Here is a 13,896-nt window from a genome sequence, read left to right as displayed (position 1 = left end):
GAATTTGGGTCACATTTTTATCGAGCAAACTCAAACAACGAGCACAGCAAATCACAGCAAAAGCCCACGAAGGCTGCTCTGTACCTCGCGGCTTGTTCTGTAACAGACTAGAGGCGCTGGCCCATTTGACTTTGCACAGACTGATGTGAGAGGCTGGACAAAGACAAAGAGCCGGCAATAATTAAGAGAGACATTTTCCATGGAAAAGGCACAAACTCCACAAATTGTAAAAGACTCATGACCGGATGAGGATGTTGATGATGATGATGATGATTACGACCTGTGGATAATAGCATTTATAAGTTACTAGCTGGTTCGCCGCCCTCCGGGCGGCTCATCAGCTAGTTCCTGCGGAAGGCTGGTAAGGTGGGCCTTCGGCCCACAAAAGTGTTGTTGCTTGGTTCAACTTTTTGTTCATCTTCATTGCTTATCGCGAAAATAAAGAGATGTTTAGCTCTACTAAATAACTAACAATTTCATTGCAATGCTTGTGGGTAGACAACATTTTTTCGCTAAGATGCCCGCGCGATCGTAGTGAGCCACTGCCTGAGCGGCGCAGTGGCGGCGCGCAGCGGCGCGGTGCAGTAGGTACGTTTTGAAAAGGGACAGACGGAAGGACAGACCGCGTGCGGGACGACGCGCAATATATATATAGATACACATGACAATGTCAATTGTAAGGAGAAGGATCAGCTCCTCGAATAATGGACGGATATCCGTTCCAACATCCCAGCAACTCACTGGGCTTGTCAACGGAACACAAGACGATGACAACACACCGAGGAAGAGGAGCCTGGGATGTTTAAAGCTTGGAAAGACAGATGACAAATGGTAGACTGACACCCTGTTGAATAATGAGACAACATTATACCTTTGGACCCAAATGGAGTCGGGTCGCTCTTGACCAAGTGGCGCTTGGCACTGTGCTCTGGGCTCATGCCCGAGCCTGTCCACACAGGCAAGGAGAGTAAAAAGAAGGAGGGAAAAGGAGAATGAGCATGCAGACAGATAAACACAAAGAAGAATCAAACACTTTCCTCTTGTTTGGCCGCGTGGACTCATGCAATTCTGCATTATGGCCAGGAGAGGGCGGTGTCCACATACGAGCAAGGCATGTACTTTTCCAAAGAGGTCATGCGTGTTTTCGTGTTTGCCACCTTTTTCCAACACACCCGATTCAATGATCAGAAATTATCAGATTACTGCGGAACTTGCCGTTTGTTGCGTTTGCTTTCTAGAAAACGCTGTTCAATCAATTTTAAGTCAATAAAAGTGAGGGTGCGACTGTATCGCACAAGTAGAAAACGGGGCCCATCATTCTGTTGCTTAGGGTGCCTTTCAAATGTGAACGAAATCTGCTCACAAGACTTAGCCGGAAGTTGGCTTCACATATGATGAACTTAATTACATTTTGAAATCACGTGACAGCACTACTTTTAATGCTTTTCAATGACCCGCGGAAAGCCTTTACTAGCCATTTAGGATTTTTTTTTTCATTTATCGACATGCTGGGGAATGTGTATTTTCGATTACGGGAATTTGAATTCAAACCACTGTCAGGCTAAATTGAGTATACAGTTCATTCATTATTATTAGAAACAGATTATATTATTATAAACAGAAGACTGTATCTGAGTATCAAACGTTGATGGACAGCTGCACTGCGTGTCATTTTTTTTTGCGGTCATTTTTCTCACACTTAGTGTTTCATGTACAATCACTGTATCTGTTTTCAAAGGAGCTCCATTTTCCGTTGCTGACTTTCTATTTGCTCTCCGCCTCAGAGCAGTTTCTAGTTGAACTGACAGATAGTAGTAATATTGCATGTTCTGATCCCCTATGAATGTCTCTCTTTCCTCTCAAAACAATAGGAGATGCCTGAGGTGCAGCCGGAAAAAAATGGCACCTTTCGTCAAGACAGACATGCAGTCCATACTTATGGTCTTAAATCTGCTGCCTTTTTTTTAAAGAGTCGAGACAATTTATGTTTTGTGACTTAAGGTTATACAAATAACATTGAATTTTAACAGCCTCTGTAGAAAACGGCCAGTCCCATTTTGTCATGTTACCTTTCGGACTCTTGAGAGTGCTGAAGCCCTGCAAAGTAAAACGCTTTTTAGTCAGTGACGACCTGTCCGCGGTTGGAATTGTCACCGTCTCATCTGGAAGCAATGAGTTGATACGTGGGGGGAAAGAGGGGTCGGTGCCAATCAAAAGGGCACAAAGATGACGACAGATAGACAGATGCGGATGGCGAAGAGAAGATCAGGATTACACATCAGCAAAAGATAATTAAGTAGCATTAAGATGGGACTTTGATGCCTTCAAGAAGAGTCACCTTTGTGTTTGGCCGGCAAAGAGTTGTCGGACACAGCGATCGCCTCCGCCTTCTTTTCCTCCTGCTTTTTTTGGCTCTTTTGACTGTTGCTCCGAAAGGGGCTGTGTTAAGACGGCAACAGAGAGTCACCGGCTCAATAGGAAGGTTTCACAGTGATGGAAAGAGCTGCCCGCACTACCGACCTGAGCGAGACGGAGGAGTTGGTGGTGTGGTTTGGGGAGTCGAAGCTCTTCTGCTGGCTGGCATCTACAAATGTTTGAAGCAAAAGATTATAAAAAGATTGGCGGTGCCACGGAGTCAATTGTTCACGATACCTCTGCAGGCTTTCAGCTGTTGGGTGAGAACTTTGCGGATCTCGTTCACCCACGATGTTTTGATCTCAGGCGTTGGAGCCTAACCAAAAATAACATCTCAACATCAGGGCCGTGTTTGCTTTTCCTGGTGCATTTCCTCCCACTAAACACACCTGGATGGTCATGAATTCATCCATCTGTGGGCATCTCTTATTGATTATTTATGGGTTTGTTTTTTTATTTATTCAAACATTTACTTTTTCTCATGTACAATGTATTGTTCGTTTGGGTTTTCCCCGGTGATGATGCTATAGATCTTTAAACTCCAAAAATACTGTAGTACTGCAGATTACCCAGAGTACCTGAGAATGACACTGAAGCCTGACGTCTTCCCTTTAGTCTCATCTATTTGCAAAAAGTTTTGATTGAAACGATCCATCTGGCGACAACCTGTCATTTTTTTCCCTCACACTGATAAGTGTTACCAATGTGTGGCACATGCGCGTGACCTTAAGTAAAGAAATCTTGTGGGTTTCGGATCCTGATCCAACAATAAAGCTTACCTGGACAATAAAAACTTCCTCTCGTGAATTACACCAAACCTCAAACTTCTTGTTGTCTCCTTTAGCGCTCTCTGTAATTCCCACTGCACTCATCTGATGGAGAAACACAGCAACAATAAGAGCAATATATGCAATTCTGGACTGAACATCGCAGTGGCTCACATTGAGAGAGTGTTTGAAGCTGTAAGATGGAGCTTTTTCATATCCCTCGCCATTCTCCTCCCTCTTCTTGCAAAAGAGCAGGGCCTTCTCATGCAAGAACAGATGCCTCTGCATGGGCTTAAACCTGGCCAGGTCCTTGACCTTGGCATGTCCTTTCTTGTGCTCTGTCCACACGCTAAAGGACCCTTGCATCAACAAACGACCCAGCTCTGAGAGGTTACCCTGAAATAAGAAAAAAAAAGATTGCCTGCCAGTCACAGGTTGCACAGAAAATGAAAGGGAAAAAAATGTCTTCATACCTCATATCCCGTGATGGCAATAAGGTGCATGGAGTCGTTAACAGCTTTCAGGATGCCCAAAATGGAGGTGAGAGCTTCCTGGAGGTCGTCACAGCCATCACAACCTTTACTGTACTTTAATAGCTCCTGCAAACGCAAACGGGGGAAGCATGGCCAGTCTTCTCTGCTTTGCACGTGGACTTCACGCCAACATGCCACGTGAATGCAGCTCACCTTCAGCAGCAGCTGGTACTTGGTGATTCTCTGGACGGGTTTAAGGAGGTAGGAGTCCAATCCAAGTTTATGATCCAACTTCTTCTGACACTCCTGTTGGGGCGCAGGAGGGGGGAGAACTCAATAGGCTTACGGATTTAGCTGACAGACTGACTGACAGACTCCCAGACCAATGAAATTTAGCGCGAGAAGCGATGCCGGAAGCGCAGTTAAAAGAACATGACTGCCTGATGTAATGTTGATTACAGTTTGATTCGACTGGAAAGAAATGACAGACTAATGATGAAGGATGCGAGGGCCCAGGCCACTATCGGATGACTAATGATGGAAGGTCAAAATTCTGTAAAATGCCCACCCGTGATAAATTATGCATTGTTGAGATTATTTAAATAGTTATTTGCTTCTATATTAATTTGTTAAACAAAATAAATAAACACCTACTGTGCGGTGTGGTGTACCCTACTAAGTATTTTGCCATGTCTTAAGGATGACACATTCCACTTTGGTGCAAATTGGGATGGCAAAGTTAGAACATTCTGATCTATTATTGTGTCCACGGACAACAGGGGACACTACCGCCATCTACAGGAACTTTCCAGGGTGTGCTTGTTGCTATTGTAAATACGATTCAACACATTCTGATTTATATAGCGCTTTCACAAGATAGAATGTTGCGTCCGCAACTAAGTCATATTACAATATTAAGCTTTTGTTTCAATCTTTTTGAAGAACCTGGAAGAAGGCGCAATCCGAGCACTGCCGCCATAAACTCTCAGAGCGAGGTTTATTTTGGCAGTAAGCCTCGTAGATCTGTAGGTCCTTCATCTGAGAAGAGAGAACAACCAATTTGCTTTTCTTCAACTATGAACCTTGTCATTGATTTTAAGCGCTTGTTAAAACACAAAGTACTTACTCTTTCTAAGAAGCAGCGACCCACAAGTTCGGGGCAGTTCGTGTAAGCCTCTAGATCCTTCAGAAATGTCCTGAAAATTAAATTCACTCCAGGTTAAGATGTATACAGCAAGTACACAAATGCCAGTGTTCCTCTCAATAGAAGAAAAAAAATTACCTCTTGTGAAACTCGTAGATTTCTGACATGTTCCCAAACAGGATATCCTTCTTATTCAGCAGCATACTGGGAATGAGGTGAGCCATGGAGGGGTTGTCCATCTCTGCCGCATAGCCCTGGGGCGACACAACCGCCGTTGTTCAAACGTATCATCAGTAAATGTGTGGAGACTGCGGTACAGATTAGATCGCAAGGAAACTCACCTCTAAAACGCACAGAAGCTCCTCCACGTATGCTCTCTCGGTCTCCAGCAGTTCATTCATCACGTGACTAGAAGACAAACAGGATTGGGTTTTTTTTTGGTTTTGTTAGTTTTTTTTTAAGACAAACATACTCCAATCGCGTCATCATTAATGAACGAGTGCTTGTAGAAGCTGCAGTGAAGCAACTCACCGTCGCAGCACAGCCAGGTTTTCGTCTTCCTCGGACAAGGAGGCGTGTCTGGTGCCACCATTGGATACGGGAGACTCAACCTGAACAAATACAATTTCTTAGTGCAGTTTGAAAAGTTTCCAACATGTCCCTTTACATCTTGATAGGACAACAGCCTTTACCTTTCTGCAGAGGGCACTATCTGCCGAGTATCTCCTCTCTTTTCTCTGTTGATCTGACACACAGAAAGGTTTTAAGGTTTGAACAAACTTGACCGATGGTGTAGCCTTGCTTCAAAACATACTGGGAGATGCCTGTGGAGACTTGACTTCAGGTCTTGGAGCCACTGGCTGAACTGGTCGTGTCTGTTTAGCGGCAAGTTTTTTCAGGCTGACGCGTCTCTTCTCAAACATCTCCTGGACAGAGCTTTGCTTCTGGAAAACTCTCTCTACCTGGTCCTGATGATGACATACATCAACATATGCCACGATCAGGATAGAGACAATTATTCTTTTTTTTTTATTCAGATTGGTTTCCAAGTTAAACACTTATTCATTTTTTTAGTTGACCATTTGTTTTGAGTGTCACCACATTCAAAATTTTTGACTGACTGACCCTGAGTTGAGTAGTGAGCACCGCTTCATATTGGCAGCAGATGGCGCTGCAGTCAATGACGGTGTGAAGCGGCGCGGTTTCCAGGTATCGTTCCAATTCTTGGAGAGCAGCTTCAGCCCCATCTTGAGACTGACATCGATCCACTGGCTGGCTCGCCAGCAGATAAATCCCCTCTTCGCACCAACGGGTGGCCTGATGAAACAAACCTGTCCAGCGTTCTCACAGAAATACAGCTTGGAAGCCCTGAAGTGAGAGTACCTTCTCCAGGGCATGGTGGAGCTCCATCGCTGTGAGAAGAAAGCTCTTTTTGTCCCTCAGAGTTGAACTGATCTCCTCACACACTGCCCTCAGCTCACAGCACTTCGGCCGAATGGAGTCCTCCGCATAATGAGCGTTCTCCATCAGTCCGTCGCCTTCGCTGGCAAGTGACAGGGCGTAGTCCAGGACGTCCTATTGGAGCAACAGATTAGCGTTTGCCTGCTCTGGGATTGCTCCGGCCACTCCACCTTACTCCCAAGTTTCAAAAAGATGTTTGTTTGGTTCATTGAAGACTCCAAATTCTCCACGGCCGTGAATGTGAACACTGACAGTCTATATGTACCGTATTTTCACCACCATAAAGCCCACTTAAAAGCCTCACATTTTCTGATGGGGTGCGTTATAATGCAGGGGGCTTTATGTATGCACTGAATTCCAAAAATCTGTGAATGTTGTGTGACTTGGATGAGCGCTTCGCTTGACTGACCGATTGGTGTGCCGACAGGCTGCTTATATAGAGGAAAGGCGGACGTGACTGAAGACAGCATGCGGACAATAAAGGGGAAGGGTGGGGGTGAAAGAAGACGCTGAAGACACCTCCTCCCCAGTAGATGTAGATCAGGGGTGTCAAATTCAATTTTGTCTCGGGCCACATTGTAGTTACCGTTTCCCTTGGAGGGCCGTTCTGACTGTGAAACCCTATCAATAAGTCAAGAATAATGGTTTATTTATACTTTTTTATTTATACTTTATTGTTTCAGTAACTCCAATGAAGGGTTTGCTAACAAAATGCTTCCAATAGCTCTCTTTTTTTTTTATTACATAGGAGAATTTTAAATTTGTGAACACATTTTAGCAAACATCATGGAAGTTGACATCTTTGATTTGCTTTCCCAGGCTATGTAAAATGATGTGACGGGCCAGATTTGGCCCCCAGGCCTTGAGTTTGACACCTGTGGTGTAGATAGTGCCGGGATTTGCTTTGTGCAAAACAACGTCACTTTGGCTTCGGACGCCTGAAAACGGCACCTATGAAGAGACACGCCGATGAAGCACATTTTAAACTGCAAGCGATGAGTTACGCAGAAGAACATGGCAATCGAACAGCCGCGGGAGAATTTAAAGATCAATGAATCCATGGTTTGCAAGCGGAGGAAGTAGGAAAACGAGCTTGGCCAAGTCAAGTAGACGAAGGTGAGTTTCCGCGGAAACGAAGCGAGGTGGCCCGAGTTTGAAGACCAACTCGAGTGATGAATTAATGATTCAAAAACAGCCGGGAGAAGCGTCTCTACCGTTACCATTTGACTGGGGGCCGTATCGCTTGCAGAAGAAATGAAAATCGAACATTTGGTCATGAAAATACGGTAACCTGCAATTGACTGGTGACCAGTCCAGCGTATTCTACCCATATCCCGCCAAAAGTCAGCAAGGATAGGATCCCGCATACATGCAAACCTTATGAGGTACAGATAAAATACTTTTGAAAAATGCGTGGCATATAACCATGTACAACATTTCTATTGAGTGTTCAATAATATATGAAGATTCTAAACCCCTCAACTATTGTGTTTGTTGTAACTTGCTTGTCGCACTGAACAGTAAGCTTGATACTGAAAGCCAGAACCAAGTATGGCTTCCACTCAAAACTCAAAAGTCATTTAATTTCACATTGCCCTTTATTCATAAAGCTGCAAAGGGCCACCAGGTTGTTTATAAAAGCGGATTTCGTGTGTGTGTGTGTGTGTGCGCGTGTTCTTACACGGGCCTTTTCCTCATGACTGCTGAGCTCACGGAGGACGTGCTCGGCATGGACAGGATTTACGCTGACCTCTGAGAAACCGCACAACCGTTCCGACGTGGCATCAAGTTGGCAGCGCACCTGTGAGCAATATCACATCATCAAAACATGGTTGTTGAGAACATTTTGTTGCATAGCACAGGCTGGAAATTTTCTGAACTCACTTCACGGAAGTGCTGCTCAAAACTTCGAAGTTGCAAACACTGTTCCAGCTTGGAGCGATGACGTTCCCAGAAATCGTCAAATGCTGTCTCGGTCTCGTCCAGCTGACCCAGAAGTCTGAGGGTGGGATGAGAAACGGGGCAGACAAGAGAATGAACAAGTTCAACATGTACTCACAGTCAAGTTACTCTTACCGCTGCACAGTGGTGAGGTTTTCCAGCTCATCGTGGGTCATTAGGTATTCCGCGTCAGTCCGAAAAGGCTCGTTGATGCACTCCAATAGAAGCGCGCCCTGAGATTGCGACACCTGTAGGTCCTCCTGGAAAAGAAAGTTTTGAAGAGATGAGAAATTTCCCCTGAGTGCATCAACCACATGATAATGACAAAAAGTAGCGTCCAAAAATTTAATTTTTGGAAAAAAATGATCAGCAAAGTGCAAGTCGAAATTAGGGCAGATAATTTTTTTTCTTTCAAAGTAATTATGAGAACATCCACCCATGACAGAGAGTGAGAAAGAGACCTTCATTTTGTCTTTCTTTTGAGAATGCAAGTCCAGCAGGCTAGTGGTGGCCTCAGCATCATTGGGCATTTCCGTTTCTGCAAGCTCGGTGCCAAAGGCCTGCAGAGTGTGAGCCGTCGTCTTCACCATCAGAGCAAACGCTTCAATTGCCTGAATCGGAAATGCAGAAACAGAGACAGACAGATCCAGTGGTACCTAAATAAAGAACAATGTGTTTCCACAACATGGTCACTGAGGAGCGAGTGTGTGTGTGTGCGTGCATACAGTGCGGTGGGAAATCCAGCTTTCATGGCAGTATTCTTGCGTGCCCCCCAATTCCGTGGTTAATTGTCCAGGGTCGATGTAGGCATGGAGCTCGGTCACCGAACTCAGCATGACCACCTGCAAGGACACATAAGAGGCAGAGCAGAGTCAAGCACAACAGACAAATACTGTAGATCCAATTACGAGACAGGAAGTCCCGAGAATGACAATTACAAGGAGGTAAGCCCCACCTTCATTTTGAACTCATCCTTGTTGTACTTGAAGAGGAAGTCTGACAGCGCCCGCTGCAGCAAAGTGGTGGGACGCAACACCAGAACCAAGTTGACAGTTGCTGGGAAGGCGCCCTGGGGGAGCATTATTAGTATCAGGGCTAACAATATATAGTTGTGTGTGTGTGTGTGTGTGTGTGCGTGTGTGTGTGTGTGTGTGTGTGTGATCAAATCACCAGAATGTAGTGCAGGGCTTTTTTCCTCCAAATTGCAGCCTTTGTGATGAGATAATTGCAGTCTACTGTATTGTGATGTTGATTAGAATTCAAAGATATCTTCAGCGCTAATTTTAGATATACAGGTACTTCAGTTCTTTATGCTTTGTGTATTATGACAGAAGAACCTCAGTGACCTTTGATTACAAAACATAGGTCCCTTGTGAATAGTTAAAAAAAAAAAAAAAATTCAACCCTACCATAACTGTAAATGCTCCGAGACAATGATGGCGCATGACCACAACCTTCACCCACATATACAAAAAAATGCAGTTTAATAAAACAGCTTCACTGACACATGTTGTGAGGCGACATTGGGAATAATTTGTCTGGGGGAGACACTGATGGAGGAGGCTATTGCACTGGAGGACTTTCTTTGCTACTATGGCTTCCTCAAAAAAGAAAAAAACCCCATCCTAAATCTATGAAGCTGACCACAAATTGCAGAAAACAGCGATCCTCGTGAGCTACCGCAGGGCACACGTGGCCGCAACTAAGTCAAAAAGATGACATTGCCAAACAGTCATGAAATGCATGCAGTTGCCATGGAAACCAATCTCCTTGGTTGGTCTCCTTGGGGAAAAAGTGCAGGCTGTAAAGGGGGGGGGTGATGGAGAGAGTGAAACACACCACCATTAACAAAAAAAAAAAGGTTTGTTGTCATATTGTAAAGATCAGCTGAGAGTTACAATAACACCTCCACACAATTCACTATGCTGTGCCAGAAAGTGGAATTCATTCAAAATTAAGTCATTCAGAGTGGCCTTGTGGCATTACCATGACAATGCAAATTCTGTCCCGCAACATGCTAATGCAGACACGTACAGTACATCCCTGGATACACACTTTCGCAGCCTAATGATGTGCACGCTCACAAGACACACAATCGCATTACCAGATCAAAGATGCTTCGATAATTTATTCTCAGAATTAGAATAACATTTACGACAGGCCAGGCTGATTGATATTCCCTCAGAGCGGAGAATCAGTGCCGTATTCCAAACAATGTGCTTGTCGCTCTTCGAGGAGCAGGACGGCCACATACTAATTCACAGGCTCTAGGCCCTCTGTCCTTTGTGACAAAGGGGGCTTTAAGCAGTGACAATTTCTAAGCTGCCATATGAAAAATACACCAATATGCACGCTTATTTATTTATTTTCCAATCAGGCATTGGACTTAGACCTTATTCTTCCGCGATTAAATTCTTCATCTTGCCAATACCCTCTAGACAAATAAGAGTCTCCAACTTTGTGGTGACAGTGGGGAAGGCCAACGTTCCCTCTAATTTTCCAGGTGTCTGAGCATTCACACAAACTCTCAGTGTATTCCTTGAACTACATAGACCGTGGTTCATAGGATAAATATAGCTTTCGTTTTTCAGTTTCATGACCACCACCTGGAAAGGAAAGGAAAATGTGAAAAATGGGGCCCGAGAACCTTCTAGAGAACATACTTTTTTTTCCAGACGTGCAAATGTTGCACATTAGCCAGTACTGTTCCATTCAAGTATCAATTGCAGGCCTCCAGACTCCCCTAAATTGTGGCATTTTGACCCAATAGTGGCAACTAAATGTTTCATTAAAATGCTATCGAAATAATGGTCCTATACTCAGAAACACATTCGACTTAAGAATTATCATTTCATTATTATTCCCCAAAGACTATATCGTGGAACAGGGCACACACATTTGTGTTAAATATGTACACAATTAACACTTTGCACACCCTAATTATGAGTGGATGATGTGGCACCATATTTATACAATTTGTATTATGACTTCATACATTTTGCTTAAAATGTCCAGTGAGCAAAATGTTTTCATTTGTCCAAAATCTCTATTCAATTATATTTTCTATTTTGATATATGGGTGCTTTGAATTGCTCTGGAACAAATACACAGCATGTAACTTATGACCTCACGTTTTAGATGCGAGACTTATTTAGCCACCATGTGCATGTCTTGTGTTGCTCACCATGGTCCAAACAATGAGAATCATCTTTATTGGCCAAGTGTGTAGAACACACAAGGAATTTGTCTCTGGTCGTACAAGCTACACTAGTATTATCAATATCAAGCAAATACAATAAATAAGGGCATGACAAGTAAGTATCGAAAGACTTTCCGTAATGTAAGGTCACCATCGTGCAGTAATACCACCCAATGACTGCTGCTCAGGGAGTTTGTGTGAATGCTCAGACACCTGGAAAATTCAAGGGGATGTTGGTTTTATTCCAAGCTTGTGTCGTTTCTTAATTATTTTTTATTTTTAACATATTTTACCAAGTGAGTTATATCTGGGGCGTGGCTTCATCCCCAAAAGAATTGTTTACACTGGCTCATGGTTACCACACTGAAACAATTACGTTTCCAAGATTTGCAGTAAAAATTAGGCTGCTGTTTTCTCAAATGCATTCACATAGTTATAAGTAATTCCAAATATGCAGTGTACGCACACGGGGGGGGGGGGGGGCGTCGAGGAGGAGACGCACTTGGGACATTTCTACCGCCTCCCACCTTTCTCCTTTGTCAATCGCCTCCCTCCTCGATAGAATTTGTGGTTGGAGGTGCTAGCATGTAAATAGAGGATCAAAAACTTTGGAATCTGCAATGAGAATAATGAGATGAGCCCCGGAACTGTTCTTGGAGCTCGCTGCTCATCCAAACTACATGTTCGGGGAAGAAGGACCTCAGTCAGTGGGCAGCCAAGCGCCTTATGTCAGAGCTCCAGCATTCCATCATCCGAGAGGATGATCATCTTCAGACTGATCCACAAATCAGGACTGTGTGGTGTAATGGCCAGACAGAATGCACTCCAGACTATTAGGCGCACGGGAGCGCACTCAGTGCTTGCCCAAATGCACCCACAGGAGTCTCACAAATGAAACAAAGGGTTCTGGTCTGATGAGACAAATATTTTACTCTTTGGTGTAAATGACAGATGTCATGCTTGGTGGAAATCAGGCACCGCTTATTATCTGGCCAATTCCATCCCTACAAGTGATAGATGGTGGTAGCACCGTCATGTTGAAGATTTGTTTTTCGGCGGCACGAACCGGGAGGCAATGCAGCATATGTATAGAGAGAACCAGAATGACAACAAGCTCTCGAGCGCTCTTAACCCTAGCATGGATGGGGCCACGGTTCATCTTTCGGCAGGACGGCATCCCTAAGCACATTATATTGTTAAGATATCAAAGGAGTGGGTTCAGGATGACTGTGAGTCTCTTTGAATGGCCTAGCCAGAGCCCAGATTCAAATCTGTGGGACTGAGCCTCATCCTGCAGCAATCTCCTGCACGCTGATGTGACTGCATGTCCATGAACCACCACTGCCTACACAGATGACAGGCATAATTCATGTCCTCTCACCACTTAGGCTTTATTGGTAAGTATTTTCCTTGAGGATCATCATCATTCATTTCAACAACAAATTAGCAAATTGTGAAAGAAGCGATGAGGCAGGCCAAGGCCATTTGCTTTGTTGCCCCTATCTAGATGTAAACACTGGCCTCTCCTCCTTTATTTCTATCCAGCAGGATAGCAGCAGGTGACCTTCACTGACCTTGAGGAGGGGCTGTTCTCATGGGACAACAAGAGACCTTCACCTTGGCAATAGGTGGCAGTGTTTTGGGCTATTTGATCAAATAGGGAGCTGACAGACTCTTCAGTATACAGTACCTTCAGGTGAAAAAAATCGTATCACCCGCACAACTAAAAAAAACAGTTTATCCATATATACACAAATGTAATGGACCAGTCGGTAATAATTCTCTTGTGTGCAGAAATTGTGCTAGAAGGGAGAACAAGAGCCTGATGATCTTGGTGTTCAATTAGCATAAATTAGCATACATATGCATACACCTAACAAGCTCACCAGTGTTGCACAGGATTAACATATTGACAACAGATGTATGTGCTCTGCTAAAAACGCATCGCCTGATGAGCAAGTGCTGCTTAACGTTGGTTAACAGAGAGATTTCTCTTTCAATTCTCTACTCTGGTGCCCGCTGAAGGTTGGGCACCTGCCGATGAAGTGGGCTAGTAGGCTAAAGGAATGCACCCAGATACAAGAGTCAAGTAAAAAGAGCGATGATTGTGGACGCATGCAGAGACCGACAGCCAAACCAGCATGTTTAGAGTTGCCCTATGGTTTCACACACACACAGAGACACACACACACGCCACATGCTCATGCTTGCAAACAGTGTCTTACTGCGATTCGATGCAGGGTAGACCTTACAGCGGCCCATCGGTCCAGTCGCCTGTCGATGACTAGAATGAATCCTACTCCTGATGTGGCAATGCTGCAAAAGAGAAGAGCATGCTGTTTGTTTGTTTGTTCATTTTTTTTCTTGCATAAAATATCCCTGAGATTTGTATTCAGCACAGTAGTTTATAAATTGTTCATCTCGTCATTTTGACTTTATTTGGGCTTTGTGCGCGCACGCGCGCGTGTGTGTGTGTGTGTGTTGGGAAATGCTTTA

At 44.2% G+C, this 13,896-nt stretch overlaps 1 protein-coding gene across 11 annotated transcripts in view; it reads right to left on the bottom strand.

Annotated features, from left to right (window-relative positions):
- Nucleotides 1-13,896, bottom strand: part of mcf2la (mcf.2 cell line derived transforming sequence-like a) — a 50,503-nt gene that overhangs the window by 3,024 nt on the left and 33,583 nt on the right. For 8 of the 11 annotated variants that reach the window (XM_052057591.1, XM_052057587.1, XM_052057590.1 and 5 more), the window contains 25 exons: nucleotides 13,626-13,716; nucleotides 9,157-9,270; nucleotides 8,927-9,043; nucleotides 8,663-8,812; nucleotides 8,337-8,461; nucleotides 8,145-8,259; nucleotides 7,942-8,061; nucleotides 6,183-6,374; nucleotides 5,925-6,116; nucleotides 5,614-5,767; nucleotides 5,492-5,544; nucleotides 5,331-5,410; nucleotides 5,141-5,207; nucleotides 4,938-5,053; nucleotides 4,782-4,851; nucleotides 4,601-4,693; nucleotides 3,869-3,961; nucleotides 3,656-3,781; nucleotides 3,357-3,578; nucleotides 3,195-3,287; nucleotides 2,653-2,731; nucleotides 2,521-2,584; nucleotides 2,339-2,439; nucleotides 2,070-2,162; nucleotides 872-946 (listed from right to left, as the gene is read on the bottom strand). In XM_052057591.1, the coding sequence (XP_051913551.1) occupies nucleotides 872-946; nucleotides 2,070-2,162; nucleotides 2,339-2,439; nucleotides 2,521-2,584; nucleotides 2,653-2,731; nucleotides 3,195-3,287; nucleotides 3,357-3,578; nucleotides 3,656-3,781; nucleotides 3,869-3,961; nucleotides 4,601-4,693; nucleotides 4,782-4,851; nucleotides 4,938-5,053; nucleotides 5,141-5,207; nucleotides 5,331-5,410; nucleotides 5,492-5,544; nucleotides 5,614-5,767; nucleotides 5,925-6,116; nucleotides 6,183-6,374; nucleotides 7,942-8,061; nucleotides 8,145-8,259; nucleotides 8,337-8,461; nucleotides 8,663-8,812; nucleotides 8,927-9,043; nucleotides 9,157-9,270; nucleotides 13,626-13,716 (2,795 nt within the window). Of the gene's footprint in view, nucleotides 1-84; nucleotides 154-871; nucleotides 947-2,069; nucleotides 2,163-2,338; nucleotides 2,440-2,520; nucleotides 2,585-2,652; nucleotides 2,732-3,194; nucleotides 3,288-3,356; nucleotides 3,579-3,655; nucleotides 3,782-3,868; nucleotides 3,962-4,600; nucleotides 4,694-4,781; nucleotides 4,852-4,937; nucleotides 5,054-5,140; nucleotides 5,208-5,330; nucleotides 5,411-5,491; nucleotides 5,545-5,613; nucleotides 5,768-5,924; nucleotides 6,117-6,182; nucleotides 6,375-7,941; nucleotides 8,062-8,144; nucleotides 8,260-8,336; nucleotides 8,462-8,662; nucleotides 8,813-8,926; nucleotides 9,044-9,156; nucleotides 9,271-13,625; nucleotides 13,717-13,896 lie in introns of all 11 variants that reach the window. The other 3 variants (XM_052057596.1, XM_052057592.1, XM_052057593.1) reach the window with 3 other exon arrangements.

The sequence above is a fragment of the Hippocampus zosterae genome, chromosome 2, assembly GCF_025434085.1.
Source record: "Hippocampus zosterae strain Florida chromosome 2, ASM2543408v3, whole genome shotgun sequence".
NCBI classification, from domain to species: Eukaryota; Metazoa; Chordata; class Actinopteri; order Syngnathiformes; family Syngnathidae; genus Hippocampus; species Hippocampus zosterae.
Note: the sequence above shows the minus strand (reverse complement) of the source record. Positions and strands in the feature narration are given on the sequence as shown.